Source organism: Acomys minous, assembly GCF_964271855.1.
Source record: "Acomys minous genome assembly, chromosome: 7".
Taxonomy (NCBI): domain Eukaryota; kingdom Metazoa; phylum Chordata; class Mammalia; order Rodentia; family Muridae; genus Acomys; species Acomys minous.
The window spans coordinates 82,747,906-82,772,425 of NC_140488.1; the positions used below are offsets into that span (position 1 = coordinate 82,747,906).

Genomic DNA, 24,520 nt, shown 5'->3' on the forward strand with positions numbered 1-24,520 from the left:
TAGAAGGGCAGCCAGTGCCATCTCTTTAAGCCATCTCTCCAGCCCCTTGTGGTTTAAACCATTCATTTACAAAATGTGATGGAAGGGTACTAGCTGTCCTGTTTCTTAGATACCCTTGACTAGTTCCAGGGTGATTGACAACAGTCCCTCCACCTGGAATGCAGAAATTATTCCTGACACGGTTTCTGTACAACTCCCAATATCATCAGTCTCACCTTCATTTTCCCTCACATTTTTTCTTGAAATTTTTGTGAACATTCTACTTACTTGTGTCCTTCTATAATTGTTATGGTTCTACTCTGTCTCAAGTGCAAGTTGATTTACTATGAAGCTAATACATTTTAGGTTTCAGCAAGGCCCACCTGAATTCCACATACTTAGGCCCAAATCCTAAATTTACTTTGACCACACAGAGATATATTGTAAGATTATCCTCATAAAACCATGCCTCTCATGACCACTCAAATATGATCTGAAGAGGGATCACACTGATCACACTAAAGATATGCCAACACTGTTCTTTCTAAAATCTAGTCTCCTCTGATAGCATTCTCATCTATACAAATTGCTAATAAAAACCAATTGAATTTTTAAAAAGAATTTTCTAGTAACACTTTATAGGTAAATATGTAAAAGCCTCTAGTGTTTAAAATAATTAACTTTGTCTTTTGGGTCATTTATTGTCATTCTCCCACCCTCTTTTTGGTTTTTGGTTTTTCAAGACAGAGACTGTCTATGTAGGCTTGGCTGTCGTGGACTCACTTTGTAGACCAAGTTGCCCTCAAATTCACAAAGATCCACCTACCTTTGCCTTCTGGGTGCTGGGATTAAAGGGAAGCCCCACCACATCCAGCTTGTTTTGCCCCTTTAATGCTTTATAATTTTTGTTTTTAATTATTTATTCACTTTACACTCGAGTCATAACGCATCCCTCCTCTCCTCCAAATTCCACATTGCCTCCCCTATTCTTCAGTAAAGGGAAGCCTCCGTAACTACACAGCCCAGCTTATCAAGTCATTGTAGGACTGAATTCCTCCTCTACCCATGGCCTAGCAAGGCAGTTTAGTCAGGGGAAGTAATCAAAAAGCAGGCAACAGAGTCCATGCCCTGCTCACCTTACTAGTAGACCCACATAAAGCCTGAGCTGCCCATTACCTACATCTAAGTAGAGGACCTGGGTCCAGTCCATGCATGGTCCTTGGTTGCTTCCTCAGACTCCACTGATCACTCTGGTCCCTACTTAGTTGGCTCTGTTGGTCTTACAGAGCGCTTGTCAGCTCTAGGTCCTTTTATCCTTCCCCCACTTTTCCACAAGACTCTCTAGCATTGCACAATATTTGGCTGTCAGTCTCAGCATATGTTTTGAACCATTGCTGAGTGGAGCCTCTCAGAGGACAACTCTGCTAGGCTTCTGTCTACAAGCATAGCAGAGCATCTTTAATAGCATCAGGGGTTGGCTCTTTTCCATGGTGTGGGTCTTGTGCTGGGTTAGGCATTGCTTGGACATTCCCTTAATCTCTACTCTATCTGTTGTATCTTTAGCCCTACATGTCTTATAGGCAGGGCAAGTTTTGGATGAAAGTTTTTGTGGGTGGGCTGATTTTCATTTTCTTAACCATAAAAAATTTAGTGTATATATATATATATATATATATATATATATATATATATATATATATATATATATATATATCCTTTTATGCTAGGTTGTTGTCTCTCTTTATAAATTTATTCCCTCCAACCAAAATTAGTATCATTTTTTAAAATTTTAAATATATAACCTATTATGTTACTACAGATTGTAATTTTCTTATGTTTTAATAAGTGTCGCTGTTACGGTTCGTATATTGAACAGTCCTTTAATGATCTGAAAGGGAATAATCTTGTCGTTAGACCCTTTCCCTCCCTCTATGCTTCTTGGCTATCACGAGGTGAGCAGCACTTGCTTAGCATGCCCTTTAGTTTCTATGTTTACATGTCACCACAGACAGAGAAACAATAAAACCAGATGTCAGTGGACTAAAACTTAAAGTGTGAGCCAAAATAAACCTTTTCTCATTTAACTTGTTCATATTGAAATTTTCTCACAGTGACAGAGTTGATTAATAGAAGCAATGACAAAGATAAATATTATATAACAAACTAATGTAACAGACTCTGAGGACCAGGCAAGTTTTTTTTCAGGTTCAGAGGAATGCTGAAATTTAGTTATTCCATATGAACATGCCATGTAGTGCTCTTCATTGTGTTATATAATCATTGTTTTACCTGTTAAAATACTGTCATATAAAAGCTAATTTATTGCTTTTACATAGTAAGCTGTTCTAATAGAAAATGAATGAATGAGCTATAAGCCCCATTGATTTCTATTTAATATGCTGAATACATATAGCCAAGCACATTCATTTTTTAAAATAAAAGCTTACACAGAGAACTTGGGAGTAGAATGATGGTTACAAAAACGGGGGAGACTCAGAGTCAACGGCCGATCAAAGAATATAAAAATAAAAAAAATATTTTGTATTAGTATACAGTATGGTGACCTTCAATCAAAACTACACCATGTTTTTACAAGCTATACTAAAAAAATATTTTTCACCACAGTAATATTTACAGAGATAAATATATTTGTCCTAGTTTAAAGATTACTTGGTATATACATTTGTTGAGATCTCAAACAAGATTTCCCTAGGCCGGAAGCTCACATCATACCCTGTAAGTATGCATAATATTTGTTTCCTGTGACAGTTTTAATTTTTAAAAGTATCCAAAATATTAGTAAGAGACTTAACAAAAACAGACAACATCTTTATCAAAGCCAGTCTAAAAATTTACTGACAGGCTACATAAAGAACATCCTAATTCATGTCAGAAGATGTTTATTTGTGTTAAATGATGTATTGTTATTCAAATACCAATCACACTTAAATTGTTTCTATATTTAAAGTCTAACTGGTAGATTCCTCCAGTAGCTGACTGAGAATAGCTCAGCACTTATAATGGGTCATTTTAAGATACTGAATGAGGGCTAAGGGTATTAATATCCATGAGAGATGCCACACAAAACTCTAGTTCTATGTCTCTCATGAAATGTCTCAGGCATGACTGCTAGACTTAGGCTTCTAATTTCATAGTCTCAATGAAATGATGCAAGTGGACTCCGCTCATGAGAGTGAAAATTTCAAGACACAGTGAAAAGTCAAAGAAAAGACTTTTACAAGATTTCCAGGAAGCACAAGCCTTTGGAACAATGTTTGACTGACAGAGGCCCCTACTTCCATCTGCGCCTGTGTGATTACTCTTAAGGGCCTGTGTGGGCGTGGCCAGATATGGATAGACATAATGTCTGCTTTTCAGCGGCCTGCCATACTTTCTGCTTTTCTTCGAAGCTGGTGAAGCATCAAGGAAGCTTTGGCTAAAGTGTCCGTTGAGGAATCGTAGGAACCTCCGTTTGTCAAGGTATCTTCTGGGACACTCTCCCAACAGACCAGAAGTCTTCCCAAAGAAACCTGCTTCATTCGTTTTACCCAATCCCATCCCTAAGGTTTAATTCAGGTGTCTCAAACTGCTGCTGTTGTGCCCCTTCTGTTTGGCAATCAGGGATAAAAGGTGGATAGGAGGCAGCCTTCAACAAGGGGAGGAAAGTTAAGATTGTGAGTCGGAAGTGAACTACAAGGTCTAAATCTCCCTGACCGTTTTGGGTTCCTAAGCCAGTACTCTTAAGGGGACCACACAAGGCGGCCTTTCATGGCGTAATGGTAGAATTTACCAACAGGGACTGTACAAATTATCTCATCCTCTGTTTTCCAGGGTGATCTCTTCCTCAAACTGTTTGCAGTACTACCTGTGGTCCCCACTACAGTCATCATGCCTCGTGGCCAGAAGAGCAAGCTGCGTGCTCGTGAGAAGCGCCGCCAGGCCCGTGCTAAAAATGCACCAGAGGGAGAGGCTTCTCCTGGTCCTTTCTATGGGTGTCCACATGAGGCGATCCCTGTTGATGGTATGGCTACACCTTCCAACGTGCCACAGGGAGCTCATTCTGCCTTTTTAGACCTGTTATCAAGTACAAGGGCTCAAAACCGAGACGAAAAAAGTTCAGATGACTCTGATAGCACTGAGGAGTGGTGTAATGATCCTATAAACCACAAAGTAGTCTTACTGGTGCAGTTCCTGATAGAGAAGTATCAAAAGAAGGAGGTTATTACAAAGGCAGATATGATGAAGTCTGTTATCAAAACATCTAAGAGTGACTTCAATGAGATCCTAAAGAGAGCCTCAGAGCACATGGAATTGGCCTTTGGTGTTGATCTGAAGGAAGTGGATCCTATCCGGCACTGCTATGCCCTTTTCAATAAACTAGAGCATACCTTTGATGGAGTGATGGGTGAAGAAAAAATGCCCAATAGCGGCCTCCTAATGATTGTTCTGGGTGTGATCTTCATGAAAGATAACTGTGCCCCTGAAACGGAGATCTGGGATGTGCTAAATATGATGGGTGTTTATGCTAACAGAAAGCACTTCATCTATGGCGATCCTAAGAAGGTTGTTACTCAAGATTTTGTAAAGCTAAGGTACGTGGAGTACCGACAAGTGCCCAACAGCAATCCTCCATCCTTTGAATTCATGTGGGGTCCCAAGGCCCATGCTGAAATCAGCAAGATGAAGATCCTGGAGTTTTGGGCCAAGATTCATGATAGTACACCAGAAGCCTTCGCACCCTTGTATGAAGCAGCTGTGAAAGATGAAGAAGAAAGAGCCAAAGCCAGGGCTTCAGCTAGGGCTCGCACCACTGCAATGGCCAGTTCATGTTCAAGAGTCATGCCTGGCAGCTCCTCCCACGCTAAGTAATATCTAAGGCTGTTTCTTCACTTTTTGTAAAGCTCTGTAATTTACCTAATAGTGAAGAGCTAATTTGAGATGAAAGGAGTGCTTATAATATTTTTATTTCTGTTATATATTCCTAACTTCTAGTTTTACCTTTTCCCTTCTTTTAGTTCTAGGTTATATTTCAAAGGGTGAAGTCTGAGAAGACTCTCTTTGTGGAAATTAAGGACAGTAGACATTTTAAGTAGTATATATATAGCATGGGTATAGAAGGAGCACACTAATCATCATCATTGCATTGCTCTTACTTTAAGTTTTATCTTTTCTGTGTTATATTTTAGATTGTTCTTTTAATAAGTTTCAGTACCTTTAAAATATAAAAAGATTATTAGTGGATTTGCTTATACATTTAATATAGTTTAATAGTTGGAAGCTATTGTGGGGAGGGAGAGTTACTTTTCTTTAGAGGGTGTGACCACTAGTGTATTTTCCATGTTCCAGTGGATGAAGCCACACTTATGTCCATTTGAGGAGCATTAACTGGAATTAACTTTTTAAAACTATGTATGAGAAGAAAGGGAGAGCGCTATATCAGTTTGAATTTACCAGTTTGTTCAATGTTAATGATTTTTTTTTGTCTCAGTGACTAAAATCTGCATCACAATATAGCCAATGTTAAATCACATTGAGATTGCAAAACTGGAAAAGGAAAAACGAAATGTTAAATATTCAGTTCTAACTTTTCTTTATTTCACTTTGTTGTATACAAATATAATGTATGTACTTTGATTTGTTCATTTTACTAGAATATAGGTGTTAATAAAGTTTTTAAAACTGCAATTCATGTTCACCAGTTTATTCATTATCTAATATTAATTAGCATTTGGTTTTTTAAAGTCATTCTGTTAGAAGTGGGGGCTTATACCTGCTGGGGGAGAGAAAATCAGTTTTCTCCAATAGAGTAACACTGGGCATATCAACAACCCAGGGAAGTCAGACAGTCCTCATGTTTATTAGTTGAACGTACAATAGACTCCAGAGGTGTGTGTGAGTGTGTGTGTGTGAGTGTGTAAGTGTACACACCTGTGTTTGTACATGCTTTTATTTGGTTACAGTTTTGTGGGCTTTTTCTTTTGGGTGTGGTTTTATTTTGTTTTCTGGTTTTTTATCAGGGGTTGTTGTTACATTAGGGTTTTGTTTTTAAAATTGGGTAAGGAGGGGGAGAGGAATCGGAAATAATTGAGGGAGAAGAAGAATACAATCAAAATATAATGGAGGGGAGGCCAGGTGGCACTCAAAGAAAGAGGAAGCAGGCTGCCAGGATGAAACCTGATAGTCTGTGACCATATGGTGGAGGAGGAGGGCCCCTTCTGTCACAGGTCTATGGGAGGGGAACAGGGTAAAAGAGCAGAGAGAGGGGGAAAGGGAAGATAACAAATGAGGGGATAACAATTTAGATGTAATCTGAAAAAAAAAATAGGTGAGATTGAGGGAATGTCCAACCAATGCCTGGCCCAATCCAAGACCCACCCTGTGTAAGAGAGCCAACCCCTGACACTATTAATGGTACTCTGCTATACTTGCTGACAGGAGCCAAGCAGAGCTGTCCTCTGAGAGGCTCCACCCAGTAGCAGTTCAAAACAGATGCTGAGACGCACAGCCAAACACTGAGCAATGCATAGAGGATCTAGTGGGAAGGTGGAGGGAAGGAGAAAAGGACCTGGAGGGGACAGGCGCTCCACAAGAAAACCAAAAGAGTGAATTAATCAGGGCCTAGACAGACCAGTGGAGTCTGAAGTACCAGCCAAGGACCATGCATGGACTGGACCTAGGCCACCTACACAGATGTAGACAATGAAGTTCAGACTTCATGTGGGTTCACTAGTAAGGCATCCAGGTCTGTCTCTGACATGGACTCGGTTGCCAGATTTTTGATCACTTCTTCCTAGCAGGGTTGCCTTGCCAGGCCACAGGGGAAGAGGATAAACCCAATCCCCTCCTATCCCCCTACTCTTCCCTGTGACCTGCCCAAAATTTGGCTGTGAGAATCAGTTTCTGCTTTGATTTCCCCCACTGGGTGGAGTCTTTCAGAGGACCTCTATGGCAGGTTCCCGTACTGTTCCTTCTCTTCAATTGCTTCCAGTGTCTATTCTATTTTCCCTTCTGAATGAGAATTAAACATTCTCCCTAGGGTCCTCCTTGTTATTTAGCTTCTTTAGGTCTGTGTATTGTAGTGTGGTTATCCTGTATTATGTGGCTAATACCCACTTATAAGTGAGAATATACCGCCATGCATGGGTCACCTCACTCAGGAAGATCATTTCTAGTTCCATCTATTTGCTGGAAAATGTCAAGATATCCTTGGGTTTTATATATATATGTAATATTCCATTGTCTTTTTCCATTCTTCCGTTGAGGGTCATCTGGGTTGTTTGCAATTTCTGGCTATTATGAGTAACACCACTATGAAGACAGTTGAGCAAATGTCCTTGTATGGTGGGGCATCTTTAGGGTGTATGACCAGGAGTGGTATAGCTGGGTCTTGAGGTAGAACTACTCCCAATTTTCTGAGAAAGCATCAAAGTGGTTGTACAAGTTTGCACCCCCACCAGCAATGGAAGAGTATTATGCACAGTGTCTCCTAGGAATTTCTGAGTGATAAAAATAAATGTCTTGAATGAGATGCCCTTATTGGTTTGCTCCATTCTGAACTAAGAGACATAGATACAATGCTTTAAAAGGGCATTTTAACTAATTAAATTTAATCTGGCAATGAAATGAGTGGTAATTGGAGTGGTTTACATGGAAAGATAACTGAGAAGTAATTTGTTCATCCTTGACACAAATTCTATAACCCTGCCTTGTGTCCTACTGGGGAAGACAGTATTTCGTTGCAAATTATGTAATTTACTCTCTAATGGGGGAAATTGTATATGCATTCACTGAAAGGCATTATCTGGTAACTTGGGCATTAATTGTCCTAGACATTAACAGGCTGTATTGAATTAATAAAAATAAGTAAATCTTATCAGAGGGGAGGATGGCATTATCCATGGTAAAAGTGGTAACTTATTTTAAAAGATTAAATACATTTATTTTATTACACATGTATGAAACAAACTACATACAGCAGGGAGAACCATGTGACAATCATGAGTTCTATAAATGTTACATTCGTAGTGGTTTGGCTATTTGTATTTGTCCAGCTTGAAGTAAATGTCTTTCCTGTCTTGTTGGGTCTAAATTTCTGAATGAAATTCAGTATCTATCTTATCTCAATTCTAATAACTTAACTTCTTTATCTTGATCTAAAAAGATCTTATCCCCTAACTAAACTTGATTGTAAAACTATACTATCTGGCCCTCAATGCCCCTCAGAGACTTGAGAAGGAATAAAATTTAAATTCCTGAGTGAATCAGCAGTACGGGTTAGCAGTTTCCAAAATGTACAAATTGACTTAGACGGTTTACTGCCATGAACAGTCACCCAACACTGTATATCTATAACGTTGGAGGCTCATCTTCAGCCTTCTGACCCAACATCTCGGCCAGACTTATTCACAGGGCAGGAACTATTGTGGACTTGCTTACCCTGTCTTGGCAGAGTGCGGCCATCGACTCTGCCTGCGTCTAAGCTGCCTAAAAGTGGTAACTTTTATGGTAACTGTTATTCTTCAAAGTCATAATTTCTATAACTTCTTTGCTGATTTAATTGTTTCATATCCATTACATACATTCCAAAAGACTCTACCAATATGGCACATTTGACGTAATTATAGAACTTGATATTGTCTTTTTTTTCTGTCTTAAAAACTACATTTTGTCTATACAGGATCTAACTATATAGAATCCACTAGGGTAGCCTGAGATGGCCTACTGTAGTTTTGCTTTCTCTGTTCTGGAATATAAATATAGAAAAAATGACTGGTAAATCCCAAAGTCCTTGATGAATTCTTTTCTTTAAGTACAGAACTCCTTCTTAAACAAATTCAAATAAGAATATAGAATTCTGTTCTAGGAAACCAAAAGATAGGGGTTTAAAAGTCAGATCACAAAATAACCACAGAAGGGAAAATACACTGCAGATAATGTTACTGACATAACTACATCAGAATAGTGGCATAATTATGGACAAGAAGGGATATCAGAAAAACACATTTATTTTTCTATACTATAATGAACTCTATTTTTTAAACTCCCCCCCCCTTTCTGCATGGTGGCGCACACCTTTAATGCCAGCACATGGGAGTCAGAGGCAGGTGGATCGCTGTGAGTTTGAAGCCAGCCTGGTCTACAAAGTGAGTCCAGGACAGCCAAGGCTAGCACAGAGAGACCCTGTCTCAAAAAGCAAAACAAACAAACAAACAAAAAAGAAATATGTCCAACATGCAACACAGAGTTATATGAAAATACCTGTGTACCATATACAATAAGCATATAAAATAAAAGTATAATTTTCTTAAATTGTATTTTAAGTGTACGGGTATTTTACTTGCATGTACATTAATGCACTGCATTCATGCTTGGTCCCCGTGGAGGACAGAAGATGGCAACAGATATTAGAGCCAGAGTTACAGCAACCTATAAGCCACCAAGTGGGTGCTGAGAACCTAAGTAGGACCCTCTGTAAGAACAGCAAGTGCTCTTAACTGCAGAGCCAGCACTCCAGCCTCTCGAGTTTTTATATTATTGATACTATGCAGCTATCTACTGATAAAGCATCTGTGTTTCTCTTGTTTTGCAAGTGAAAATAACTGAACTTTTAGAGCAGAAAAAGCAATTGAGATACAACCTAAAGACATAGAAAATCAATTTAATGTAATTATTTAAGAAATTTCCTGAAATTTCAGGAAATAACCAAACATCAAAGTATAAGCAACATTTAGATCTACAAACACTACATGATCAGAAAATAAATTTTTCATGTCACATTATAGTCAAAATGTCAAAATTTCAGACAAAATTTCACAACAATGCAAGAGAGAAATGCCAACTTACAAAAGGGCAAACTCATAAAATAACAGACCTCTTAACCATATCTGTAAGAGTTAGGAAAATATACCTAAGACAGTAATTTCCAACTCCAGCAAAAACAAAACCAAACATAAAAACCACAATAGAACAAAACCCAACCACCAACTAAACAATATAATACCTAAAGCTCTAAAGCTTTGAGCAGAAAAATGGGGATACTTCAGGATATTGGAAAAACGTTTTTTTTTTAAGAATACAACCAAAACATAGGAAATAGAAAGATAAAACACATGCAAGTTAGAAAGTTAGAAAAAATTACAAATCTTCTGTATAATAAAGGAAGCAAACTACAACATGCGCACAAGATAAAATACAGAACAAGTGTTGGGGAAAATGTCAAAAAAAAAGGCAACCTGTGTACTGTACTGTGTTAATAGGAAAGTAAATTAGTATAATCAGTGTGGAAAACTATATGGATGGTCCTTAAACATTAACATAGAAGTTCCATTAGTAGGGGTACGTCCACAAGAAGTAAACAAAGTATGCTAAAGAGACATCTGCACTCCATCACTAGCACTTTTTATAAGACATTCTTTTTTCTATTCTATAGCATACAATATGTAAAGGCAAGCTTTAAATCCTTTGTATGATTTACTTGTGTCTTGTGTGAAGGCATGTTATACTTGCAAATTTTACTCAGTTTTGATAGCTAGTTGTTCCTCTGTTACATTTCAGTAAAAGGACTATTGTTTAGTATCCTGAAAGTACATTTTGAAATTATCAGGAGTTCATGTATGGCCTGTTATAGGCCGCTTACTCATTTCTAATGCTCTATTTGATTACCCTTCAATGTCTACAGGTACTTGAATACTGTTGATCTTAATAACACGTAATAGCTACTAGGGTATTTTCTTCAATAGCATACTGGCATTTTCTGTACATTTAAAATAACATTAAAATTTAAAATTAGCTTCTACATTTCAGATATAACCTATTATGTTTCTTTTTAGAAGAATGAGGATTATATATTATAGAATAAATTTGGGGAAAATGGACCTGTTTATAATATTAAATATTATTCCTTTGTACAAATATATCACAATTTTATACTTGTGTTTATACTAACATATCTAAATAATAGTGTCACTTTACAATATATTAATATTCATTATCAATTAAGGTTAATACACATAAATAGTATATATATACTATTATATGATACTATATTACATAGTATAATATATGTGCAGATCTCTTAAGTAACAATATTCTTCTATAGTAGTTTATATTTTATATTTTAGTTTCATCTTTATATTCTTTGTTACAACGATAACATGTTTTTTCAATTTTATGAGCATTAATTTTTAAAATACACCTGATTATGGTTACCTTTATAAATATTTATATATTCTAATTGTCTATTGATGATAGTAGCTTACTTTCATTTTTTTAAACATTTATTTTTACATATACATTTGTATTATTACACACACACACACACACACACACATATATAAACTACCTATAGCAAGAATCATGACAATCAGGAATTATGTAAATGTTAATCTCTTAGTGTTCTGGCTATTTGTACTTGACAGGCTTGAAGAAAACGTCTTTCCTATCTTGATGCGTCTAAACTTCTGAATGTAAATCAATCTCCATCACATCTTGTCATTATCAACTTAAAACATCTTTCTAGACCTAAAACACATCTTAACCCCTAAACAACTAAGCTTCCTTGTAAAACTAAGATACATGGTCTTCAACTCCATCAGAGACTTGAGAAGGAATAAACTTGAATACCTGAGTATACAAGTATACAGGGAGTACAGGTTAGCAGCTTCTCAAATGAGAAGATGACAAAGACAGTTTGCTACCTGAAGAGTCACCCAAAACTCTCTATAACATTGGAACATCTTCTTCAGCCTTCTGGCCCAATATATCTAACAGACATATTTTGAGGCAGGAACTATTGAGGACTTGCTTACTCTGTCTTGGCAGAGTTTGGCGATTGACTTCACTTTCAATTTTTTAATCTCTATTCCTTAACTGCAGTACATTTTAGTAACTTCTTCAAAATGTTGAATAAATACAGTGATGATAGGCATCTTTTTCTATTTCCTAATTCGTAGCATTCAAATTAAGTATGTTTAATTTTATTATTATTGCTAATTTTATAGATATCCATTACTCTTTTACTATTATGGTAACCTATTATCTTATCATGAATTTTATAAAGCATTATTTTATATCACTTTAGGTATGAGTTTTTCTCATCTGCAGTGTCCATGAGAAATTTTAGGCCTGGACCTATTTACATTGACTGGGTTCATTCTTCCAATTTGATTTCTCCTATTATCAACTACAAAATTTCTTAACTTGCTTTTTTAATACTCTGTGCTATCCAATATCTAGATGCTGGCACAATTCAGCTAGTAGTTGACAACTACTATACATTGGGCGCAACAAGTACAAAGAATTTTCCACCCTCCTTTCTGTAGCAAGCAGCTTTTCCTACATCTTTGTGACTCCAACTTCTTCCTTATTGATCAACTACGTTGTCCCATACTACTGACTGCAAATCCTATTCTCAAATAACAATATCTTTTCTCTTTGTTCTCTTGTCCTAGAAGTAACAGTTGTTATGTATTATTGTATTTGACTACTCACAATTGGCTTATTAAATAAATAACTTCTTACAATAAATCCCTTAGTTACATATGTGGGAGCCTTGTTAAAAAGTTGTGAATTTACTGTGAACTATGAATGGAACATAGTACAAAATGTTCTTCCCAAAAGGTGTCCTTTAAAAAAATTATACAAGCAATCAAAATGAGGACATGTAGAGAATTCTCTGACATGTCCACATTATCTCTGTGGGAAAGGTAAAACCTGGAGGGATAATCTTGTCTCTTTAACATGACCAAATATAATAAGATATAACACCTGATGTATATTCCCTTGCCATTTTTGAATGAGTTTAATCTAACTGTAAACATCACTTCATGCTTTGCTCACTTTTATAATAAAAATGAGACGTGCTCTCTGTTTACACTGATCTTGATCTCAAATGCCTTGAGATCACTTACCCCCTACCCCATTCAGAGCTTTGACACTTCCTTCAATCCATGGAGAGTAAGCCTAACTGGCTGCTGTGTTTCAGTGACATAAAGTGGGTTCTGCTTCCCTGTTAATCTCCACTTGACCACTATAGTGGAATAAATATATTGACTTATTTTTCTCATTCTAAATCCTTTAAATTCTAGAAATAAAACCAACTCTGCCATATTTATATGTGTTTGAGTACATAATATTTTCATATGTATGCATGTCACATATATTCTACCCTTCTATGAGTATAAACAGATACTTATTCAGCTTCAGAAAAATGTAATCACTTCATGTAAAGTTATACAATGTGATGTAGAAAAACAGCATGAGTGGTACTTTGAAGGCTGGTATGGCCTTTAATATATGTATAAGAAAAGAATACTTGCCAAATCTAAACAGCTCAAGAGTTACAAAAACAAAAACACATTGCATCTAAATAATTAGATGGTACAGGACAACGATGCTAAGAAATGAATTAGATAATAAATCCAAATGACAGAAACTAGTTCTTTGAAAAGATTCATACAATACTTTTTTGTAGGATAAAATATAACAGAAAGAAGAAGAAAACTATAGGACTAATTAAATAAAATTAATGCATACTAGGGCTGGAGAGATGGCTCAGTGGTTAAGAGTACTTGTTGGTCTTTCAGAAGACACAGGTTAGGTTCTCCATATTCACACTATCACAACCATCTGAAACTCCACATGCAGGGTACTCAATGCTCTCTTTGGACCACCAAGTAGTGGTCATGCAAGTAGTACACATACATACATGCAGACAAAACATTCACACATATAAAATAAATATTTTGAAATAATAAATATATAACTACAAGAGATTATTAAAAGGTATAACAGAATTGTAAATGTGTTTACTCTTAGATTAACAACAGTGAACAAGGGAAAGATTTCTACTAATGGACAAAAGTAAATGTTAGAATTACCCCCTTTTCACACCCGAGTGAACTAACAGAAGAAGCTGAAGACCCTACATGATTTTGAACATCAACAGAAAGGAAATTACATACACTCTGTGTCATGGTCTGGATATAAAATTGCCTCAAAGGTGTATGCTTAAAAGACTAGTTCCCCAGATACTGGCAGCGCTGAGATGTGATTGGATAATGAGAGTTAGTTAGCTTTAACTAGCAGTATAGCCTAGAAAGTCCTTAAAACCAAATGTATAGCCTTTCCAAACCACACATCAAGATTCCTAGTTGCTGTGTAATAATATATGTGTGAGGGGGAGTATTTATGCAAAGCAAAAAAGAGTGAACCCTGGTTGTGATTAATACAGACGGAGTACAGTGGTTTCATATGGGGACTGTAACCTAGAGCACTCAAATATAGGTCTGGGAACAAAATGTTGCACACACCAAAGAGGTTTCTTGCTGAGCACTACCAAGATCCATGAAAAAAGCCCCATTAAACAATTCTCAGCAGTAAGATGAACTCTAAGTCAAGGTGATAATGGTCTTTCCAATGATCTGAGAAATACATAGTGCAGCCTGCATCTCAGCCTCAAGGACCATAATAGGAGAGGGAGGGAGGGACAGATGGACAGAGAGGTAGAGCAATGGAGATGGAAAGACAGGGAGAGATGGAGAGACAGAGAGGGTTGGGAGATTTTAGCAACTACATTGGCAGAAAGTTCTGGAAGGTCCCAGAAATAGCTCTATCTATAGATCTAGATCATTGAGCTGGTAAACTGGCAGATGCAGACTACCACACTATCAGGTACTCATCCTGAGGGCTATTGTTGTACTCCAATATCAACATATACTACTTGTTTTTTATCTATTAATTAACTAGTGTTAACAGTTACTAATTAGAGAACATTACAGAAGATGTACTTTTTTTTTTTTTTTTTTTGGTTTTTCGAGACAAGGTTTCTCTGTGTAGCCTTACCTGTCCTGGACTAACTTTGTAGACCAGGCTGGCCTTGAACTCACAGCGATCCGCCTGCCTCTGCCTCCCAAGTGCTGGGATTAAAGGCGTGCGCCACCACTGCCCGTCTTGACAGTATCAATATCTAAAATGAACCTAACATGAAACCTTAACCCAAAACCAACTCCTTTGTCAAGAAGAACTCAAGTTTATCCCCTCTCTTGTCTCTCTCAAAGCACACTTCCTTGTTTGTCTACTGCTCAATCACCATATCCTGCACAGAGATCCAGTCCTAACTATAAACACTGTTCTATATCTCAAAACAGCACAAAATCCAACTAAATTCTTCTTTACCAAACTTCTAGACAACATTTTGGTAAAAGTGACCTGCCTGGCCCTAAGAAAAGATACTGAAATTTACTACTTAGAAAGCAACTAATTAGAACCTGTAACAGAAATTATGTCATTCTTGACTATAAGTATATCTAAAATAAACCTAAAATAAAACCTTGCAGAAATTTACAAAATCCTTTTGTAGTAACTAGAAAAATTTACTCATAAACAGGAAGCATAGAGTCCAACAATCCGTGTTTATTCAGGAAAAAGTTATCAATTCCAAAATTTTCAGATATTATGTCTTCTCAATAGCTTCCAAGATATCAATCAAGATATGGCTGCTGTTTTTTATGCTCCAAACCAACCACACATGAGTTTTAAAGGAATAAATGAAAAAAAATGGTATCACGTAAAATATCACAATGAAAGATCTTCGAGACACTCTCAATGGTCTTTTGAATTGATACCTGTGTGACGGCAAGCTCTGGAGTAGAAATAGCTGTGTAAGCTTTAATATACAACAGCTGACAGGCTCACATAAAAGAAAAAAAATAAGTTCGTCTTTGTTTATTTTCCACTGTACCTTGGAGGAGAAAGTCTTACTATGCCATTAACAGAGTTTGAGGTACTACTTAGGAACTCATATATTAGACCTGTAGAGGGTAAACATTTGGGTTGACTAAGTAAGTTCAGTCATTCTAATAACAGCCACCTGAAACCTCATTACTGGCTGATTTGGTGAACTCAGACTGAGGAGAGAGAGAGAGAGAGAGAGAGAGAGAGAGAGAGAGAGAGAGAAAATTGTTATTAAATATATTTTATTTTTACATATACATTTATATTATTACATATATATATAATAAACTACCTACAGCAAGAAGAACCATGACACAATCAGGAATTATACAAATGTTACATTCTTAATGTTTTGGCTGTTTGTATTTGGCAGCCTTGAAGAAAACATCTTTCCTATCTTGGTGCGTCTAAAATTTTGAATGTAAATCAATCTCCATCACATATTGTCATTATCACCTTAAAATGTCTATCTAGACCTAAAAACATCTTAACCCATAAACAACTAAGCTTAATTGTAAAACTAAACTACCTGGTCCTCAACCCCATCAGAGACTTGAGAAGGAATAAACTTGATTACCTGAGTATACTGGGAGGGCAGGTTAGTAGCTTTCCAAATGAGAAGATGATAGAGACAGTTTCCTTCCTGAATAGTCACCCCAAACAAGTGGAAATTATCCACATAATACAGGATAACTACACCACATCACAGAGACTGATGCACCAACCAAGGACCATGTATGATGTGGACCCAGACTCTTTGCTCAGATGTACTTAGCATAGTCTCCTTGTGGGTCCCACATGTGGAGAATAGGGACTACTTCGGATATGCATTCTGGTCACCAAAGTTAGATCACTTCCTCCTGGCAGAATGGCCTTGCCAGGTTACAGAGGAAGAGGTTACAGGGAGTACAGATGAGATTTGATAGGCTGATGTCAGATGATAGAGGAAGAGGGTTCCTCTTTCTAAGGACTAGGAGAGGGAGGGAGGGAATTCTATGTTAGTCTATTATTTTCACCTGCACAGAATACAAAGGTTGAGCTAAAACAGAATAGGAAAAATGAAAGTGAATCACATGCAACAGGGGTATGAATTCATTCATGAAACATTTGGAAATGCCTATGATGTAAGTGGAGGAAGACTCCAGCTTTTGCTTTCAGGGGTGTCATTTTTCTTCTTGGTTTAAGGAAGGATAATTAAAATTATAAAAGAAATACCAGGATCAGTCAGCAGTCTGAGTGACAATGTGAGTTAAAACAGAGGGACCCCACAAACCTCCCTTGAACCTTCTGTGCACTAGCAATTTCCAGAAGCTGTTAGGTCTTTGAAGCCCAAAATAGTGACCAAATCAAGTGTATGTACTCGGTGGTGATATTTGGGGGCTTATATGTTAGCCGCCAGTCCTTAGAAAGAAGGTGAGAAAGTTCCTATAGAAGCCATGTTACAACAGTTCAGTTTGAGGGTGCCTTCTCCCAAAGAAGAGACCCACACAGAGTTGTAGCCATAAATTTTGATAGAACTCCATCTTTTTCCTACTTAGAAGTCACAGGGAAGAAAAATCATTGATTTGAGATCTTTAGACTCACCTCAGAAGACGTTGAGCAAACGATTAATCAATTATTATTGTGAGTTATTTGGAGACTCTTACCTTCAGGATCAACTGATGAACCCCCCTGGTTTCTGTTCCAAAGAATAGGTCTACGAGATCCTGGAAATCCAAGACCGTGACTTAAGCTTTACCTTACCTTCAGTCTTGCTGCTGTGGGCTCTGGTCATCTGAGTCAAAACATCCTAAGTGTTATCAGGTGAGTAGGCATATAACAGGAGAAATCTGTGCGAACCTAAACTCCTTTACAGTCCTCTGAAAACTGCCGTTTCCCTGCCCTGAAAAGATGATCACGCAGGAATAAGGTAAGGAGACACCAGCGATAACAGAAACTGTAAAGCCTTATCTAGAATTAGATATCTAGAATTAGAACTATGGTGACATATAAACTTTAGGATTTATGAAAGCATGCACAAGTGCTGTACAAGCTCAAGACAGATGAAATTCTAGCCCAGAAGAGGGAAGGTATGAATTCCTATCCCCAGCAGAGGTGCTATTTGCAATTTGTAGCTATGGGGAAAGGGGGAATCACTTTTCTTTAGGAGTGTTGGCTCTTACAAGTCTACCATGTTCTACTGGAAGGCCACAGGTCCAGGAATGTATGTGCAGTGCAAACTGAACTTAAGGAGTTGCTGGGGGGGATATGAAGTTGTGTAAATAGGGAAGAGAGGGTACATCTGGGAAGAGTTGGGAGAGGGGTAAATATGATCAAAACATACTATATAAAATTTTCAAAGAAATAATTTTAAAGGAAGTAAGAGTTTTTGTCTGGGACCCATTCACTCCTTTCAAGAGGGACAAAACCCAGTCCTGGGCAAAATAAACACAATTTCTTTTGCGTTGTCTGGAAACCCTCTTCTCTGGAATAAGAGAGAGTGGGCTGGCATATTTCCAGCCCTGGGATTATATTCAGTGGACCAGGTAGATGCACCATAAAGGGGAAAAGGGTGAAAGGATGAGACTTTTGACTTCTGTTTTTACCAGCCTCAGGCCAGAAGGCTTTGCTTGGTCTAAGAGGTGTGGTCTCCTATCTTGTGTGTTGTCTGATGCCTTAAAGGGCATTCAGAATTAAAACTGTGGTAAAGCGAAATCCACTGTGAATCCTCCAAACTACAGCCCACTCTCCAACTGAAAAGGAGGCCACAAAGGCCCCCACCTCTGCTCCGGTCTCCAGGATCCAAAGACATGGCAGACACTTGGGCCCTTGCTCTCCCAGGAATCCTGCCTGGGAAGCTAGAGGACTTGGAAGAGGGAAAGCTCTACCCCAATTTGTATAAAGTCATGAAAATTAGTGGGTATTTCAAGCTTAGTGGGACAGCGTGGCCATACAGAACTTCTCTCCTCTACAGTAGTCTGAGTGTGTTAGGGCAAGCCTAAAGACCGAGTTGCCCATGATATTTACCATTGGGAAAACAAGGAAGTTACATACTTGTTCTGAGGAACTTGCTATTACCAGATGAAAGGCTCATAGTGAGAACTTTGATCACTGTGGGAACCACACTCCTGGTAACAGCAAAGGTCTTCAACTCTCTTCCCTTTTGCCTGCACTAGTAATCTGTGGGAGTGGCATGCTCTTTTTAATTTTCTTCTGTGTGATACTAGGAAACACTGCGGTTTTAATATCAGAACAGCAAAAGGCTGTATTGGTACTCAGACTATGCCAAAAACCCTTTAACAAATGGTGATCACAGACTCTTATCTCAGAATGTCCTAAACCTGGCCATAATGCAGTTGCCTAACCACAATTTATTTCCTCCACAGATTTCTCAGGACCCAGAAAAATAGTAAGGTGAGTTTCCAGAAACTTGTTTAGAAAAGCAGCAGACCAGGAAATGTGTTTAAGGAAAAGTACTCCCTAATATAGTAAAGATATGGTGCTCATACAATGTCATTTTGCCCCCTCCCAATTTCTGCTTTGCCAGGTCTCCTGCCTACAGCCTTGTCCTGCTGCCCTTGAGCCAAGCCATCATGCCTAGGGGCCACAAAAGTAAGGGCCGGTCTCGTACCAAACGTCAAAATGTACAGAAGAGTCAAAGTCTGCATGACGCTCTGCCCACTGAAAAGGAGGAAGCAACATCTTCTGTTGGTCAAGGCAATCCCCCCAGCTCCCCTGGTGCCGACACTCCCCAGAATACTCAGGCAGCTGTAGCCTCTGTTTCTGATGATTCAAGTGTGTTCTCAGGTGCTGTAGGTGGTGAGGCTTCTGTTTTTGTTACTGAGAGACGTTTACATGTCTCTCTGTTTGCCTCTTCGATGTTTTCTGAGCGCAAAGATCCTCTCAATCGGAAGGCAGGTGTATTGCTGGAGTTCATGCTGGAGAAGTTTAAAGCAAAAGAGCCCTTTACAGAGGAAGCTATGTTGAGAGTGATTAACAAGAAGTACAAGGTGCACTTCACTGAGATCATTAGAAGAATCTCTGTGCGCCTGGAGCTTGTCTTTGGCCTCGAGCTGAAGAAAGTTGATCCCCATTCTCAGTCTTATATGCTCATGGGCAAGCTGGGTCTCTCTACTGAGGGACATCTGAGTGGTGGTGGTGGGTTGCCCAAGACAGGGCTCCTGATGACCCTCTTGGCTGTGATCTTTATGAATGGAAACATTTCCAGTGAGGAGGATATCTGGGATTTCCTGAGCATGGTGGGGATATATCCTGGAAGGAATCATCCAATCTTTGGGGAACCTAAGAAGTTCATCACAGAAGATCTGGTGGCAGAAAATTACCTGCAATACCACCCAGTGTGTGGCACTGATCCCCCAAAATATGTGTTCATGTGGGGTTACAGAGCCCATACTGAAACCACCAAGATGAAAGTCCTGGAAGTTTTAGCTAAAATCAATGATGATGTTCCTAGTTCTTTCCCTGTTCTGTATGAGGAGGCTCTGCTTGATGAGGCTAATAGAGCAGCAAGGAGAGTTACAACTGTGCCTGGCAATGTCAATCCCAGGCCTCATTTCCGGTTCATAGCCTACAGCTCCTCCCACTAGTAGTTGGGTTTGAGAGTTTTCCACTCTGGTGAAGAGTAGTCAGCCTTCTACGCAGTGGGATGCATTATAAGCTAGAAGTAACAAAATTTGTATCTTATTGTCCTGCTATACATGAGCAAATTGCAGGTATTTTAGTCTTTGCTGTACTGGAAATCATCTCTTAACCAAAGTTAATTGTCTCACAGTCTATGCTTTTAAACATATTGTCTGACATGTTTATTGCTATATTTCATGTTTAATATGAGTTTGATGATTTTAAACAAATTAGTAAAGCTTAAGTATGTTTTACTACATCATAAGGTAGGGTGGATTTGTGAAAGTAATTTTTATATAACTGTGGTATCAATAAAGGTATAACAAAAATAAACAGTTTGCTCTACATTTTATTCCATTGCTTATAGTGTTAATTGCAATAAATCTGGAATTAAATTTACTCAAAGTGTATGAAAATTTGATTTGTAATAATTCAAATCTTTCACTATTAATACAAGGACATACATTAAGTATCTGATCTAAATAGTAATCTCAATAGTACTAGACATGGTGTAAGAAAAATTATATACCTGTCACTCAAAAAAAAAGTATCTTGACAGCAGGTACATGCAAGGAAGAGAGTGAGATAGTATATAAGCTACAAACACCAAGACAAAAACATAAAGTGGGGTGATGGTGTGTGTGTGTGGTTTATGTTTGTGGTATATGCCCGTGAGTTGCAGGTATGTGCCCATAAACACATGAGGAATCCAGAGGAGGGCACTGTGTCGTCTGCTTTGTCACGCTATGGTTTATTATCTTGACAGGAGTCTCTCACTGAAGCCAGAGCTAAGATGATAGGCAACAAGCTTTATGAATCCTCCTGCCTCTGCCTTTACAGAACTGGGTGAAATGGCCCATGTGTGACCATGCCTAGCTTTTGTACACAGACAACAAAACTCAGATTCTTGTGTATACACATTAAGTATTCTTACCTGTGGAGCTACCTCCTTGGCCCTCTAAAATTTAGTATTTATAATCTTTGGTGGTTTTATCAGTTAAAAATATATGAATAATGAGAAGAGGAAAACCTGGGCCTGCAAAGGGTCCCTGGAATGAAAACTGATGAGTGCTGTGTATAAAGAGAGGACATTGGCTTTTGTTTTGTTTTGTTGTGTTTTGTTTAGGAAATTGGGTCTCTTCCTTGCTATCTTTCATATCCTCCTATATCAACTGAGTATCTATCTGCTCTTTGGGAAATTCTGTGCTGGGACTGATGATGCTCAGAAAAATATCCAGCAGCTGGACATGGTGGTGCATGCCTCTAATCCAGCACTCAGGGAAGCAGAGGAGGAGGCAGGCAGATCTCTGTGAGTTCAAGGCCAGCCTGGTTTACAAAAAGAGTCCAGGACAGCCAGGCTACACACAGAGAAACCCTGTTCCGAAAAACCAATACAAAATGAAAAGAAAAAAGAATCCAGCTTTATTCTATAGAATTTTAGGAACAAGGAACTAAAATCTTGAAAAACATTACAATGTCCTATGGGAACTACAGAAACATAAGAACAGGTAAAAGTGAAAGTAAAGTTCCTAAGGCAAGGCATTTTAGATTTTGAAAACTTCAAGTCAAAATAATGTGATATGATTTTAAAGTAAGCTGCATGGTCAGTTATATGAGTCTGTAAGACTGATAAACAGTATACAGGCCTTCATATGATATATCAGAATACTGAAGAAAAATTACTAAATGGAAAACTATATTGTAAAGGAGGTTCTCTAAAATTAGCTTGTAATATTATACACTGCCTGGACAGTTGATGGAGCCGGTAGGACCTCAATTGACCTAAGCACTTGTTTACTCTTTTTTTTCAGACCACAATCTCACATGCACCTTCACTGCATAGGGTAGGCTGCTCTTCCTTGATTTGCATACTCTGACTCCCAGAGACCATGCTTATTTACCATGTGTGACAAACCCCATTTGGCCCTGTGTTTCAAGTAATATAAGACTTTCCTATGATTTTAATAAAATATGTGAATGATTAACATCCATCTTGTCTATGTACTACCTAGTGTATGTTTAAATATCACATATTCCTATCATAGAAATTCCTCTTTCACCCACATGGAGTCAATATGTCCTTAAAACATATTATTATGAAGAATAATGCAGTCAGAGATGGTCCAGAAAGAATATATATATATAGGAAAATCTATTAACTTGTGAGGAATATTATAAAAGTACCACGATGGCATAAATAGGATGAATTTCTCACAATTCTGGAAGCCAGAAGTCCAATATCAAGATGTTAGCAGAACTGGTTTCCATCGGGGTCTCTGTCATCAACCTAAATGGCATCTTCTTGGTGTCTATTAATATGGCAGTCTCTATTCATATGCGCATTATTGTTCATCCTTCTGTGTCCCAACATTTTCAAATAAGAAATCTCAGTTCCATTGTATGAGTGCTTATTCTAATGGCTTGAATTTAATTTCACATTCTGGAATATGTCACATTCTGGAATACTGAGCAATATGAATATTACAGAGAGGGAATACAATAAAAATTATAATGGACCTATAGATTTTAGCATGACTTATATTTTACTTAAAAGCTAATATCTACTTATGAGTACATATCATGTTTGTCTTTCTGGGTCTGGGTTGCCTTACTCAGAAAGGCTGAGTAACAAGGAAGGCTCAAGGGGGCATGCATAAATCTCCCTGGGAAGGGGAAATAGAATAGATTTTGTGGACGGGATGGAGGTAGGTGGGAGATGGAAACAAGAAGGACAGGTGGAGAAGGGAGGGAGGTAGAGAGTATATGTAGTGGAGACTGGAACTGGGGGGGGGGGCATATGGGGTGAAATGTGAAAACCTAATGCTGTGGAAATTCCCTGGAGCCTATGGGGGTTACTTAGTGAAGGTTTCTATTGCTGTGAAGAGGTACCACAACCACAGCAACTCTTATAAAGAAAAACATTTCATCAGGTCTGGCTTGTAGTTTCAGAGGTTTAGTCCATTTATCATCATGGTAGCATGCAGCATGACAGCATGCAAGCAGACATAGTGCTGAAGAGGTAGCTGAGAGGTCTACATTTGGATCCACAGGCGGCAGGAAGAGACAGTGACAGTGGGCCTGGTTTGAGCATCTGAAACCTCAAAGGCTACCCCCAGTGACAAACTTACTCCAAAAAAAGGCCATACCTATTCCAACAAGGCTACACCTCCTAATAGTGCCACTCCCTATGGACCTAGGCAGGCCATTTTCATTCAAAACACCACAGTGACACCAGCAAGGACTCCTAGTAATGGAGGATATAAAGCCTGAACAGGCCAAGTTCTCTAACCAGAGTAGGCTCCCAGTGGTGGGACTGGAATACCAAACCAGCCATGAAACACTAGACCTACAAGCTGTCCTATCTACAAGAGGTGGTGGAGTAATAGTGGCTCAGAGCTTGTGGGAGTGGCCAACCAATGACTGGTCATACTAGAGGCCTAGGCCAGGAGAGGGAACCCATACATGACACTCCCTGGATGGCAAGAATCTGGAACCTAGATGGGCCAGCAACCTAAAGCAGAACTAAACATGATTGGCAAAAATGAAAAAGAAAAGTAGAAAAAAATGAAAAAGTCAATGAAATGATTCCTGGTAATATTGTGCTATACTCATAAATCAATGCCTAGCTCAATTGTTATCAGAGAGGCTTCCTCCAGCAACTGATGGGAGCAGATGCAGAGACCCACAGCCAAATAATAAGTAAGCAGAGCTCAAGGAACCCTGCAGAAAAGGGAAAGGGACTATTGTAGAAGTCAGAGGAGTCAAGGAAACCAGGAGTACATGGACCACAAAATAACCTAAGCAGCACTTATAGAGCATGCCAGGGAATGAAGTGGCAATTAAAGAGCCTGCATGGGTCTACACCAGGTCCTCTGCATATAGTTGTAGTTTGTTTGGCTTGGGTTTTTTTGGGAGTCCTAACAATCAAAGTGTGGGAGTCTCTGACTCTTTGGCCTACTCTTGGGACTTGTTTCCTCCTCCTGAGTTGCCTTGGTATAAGGGTCTGTACCTAGAATCATTGCATCTTGTTATGTCATGTATAGTCCATGTCCCTAAGAGGCCTGCTCTTTTCTAAAGGGAAACAGAGGAGCAGTGGATATGGGAGAGAGGGACGGCATGGCAGGGGAGACTGTGAAGAGTGGAGAGAGAGAAGGCTACAGTCAGGATGTATTATATGAGAAAATAAATA

General features: G+C 38.4%; 2 protein-coding genes across 2 annotated transcripts in view; both read left to right on the plus strand.

Moving 5' to 3' along the window:
* Nucleotides 1-5,672, plus strand: part of LOC311602458 (melanoma-associated antigen B18-like) — a 289,495-nt gene extending 283,823 nt beyond the window's left edge. Inside the window, exon 5 of the mRNA XM_084790568.1 lies at nucleotides 3,811-5,672. Within this exon, the coding sequence (XP_084646694.1) occupies nucleotides 3,868-4,848 (981 nt within the window). The 5' untranslated portion in view covers nucleotides 3,811-3,867 and the 3' untranslated portion in view covers nucleotides 4,849-5,672. The remainder of the gene's footprint in view (nucleotides 1-3,810) is intronic.
* An 11,880-nt stretch (nucleotides 5,673-17,552) lies between these two features.
* Nucleotides 17,553-20,664, plus strand: LOC311602457 (melanoma-associated antigen B4-like). The gene is made up of 3 exons (XM_084790567.1): nucleotides 17,553-17,620; nucleotides 19,077-19,104; nucleotides 19,238-20,664. Exon 3 carries the CDS (start codon nucleotides 19,284-19,286, stop codon nucleotides 20,295-20,297), a length of 1,014 nt encoding a protein of 337 aa, XP_084646693.1. The 5' UTR covers nucleotides 17,553-17,620; nucleotides 19,077-19,104; nucleotides 19,238-19,283; the 3' UTR covers nucleotides 20,298-20,664.
* The last annotated feature ends 3,856 nt before the right edge of the window (nucleotides 20,665-24,520 follow it).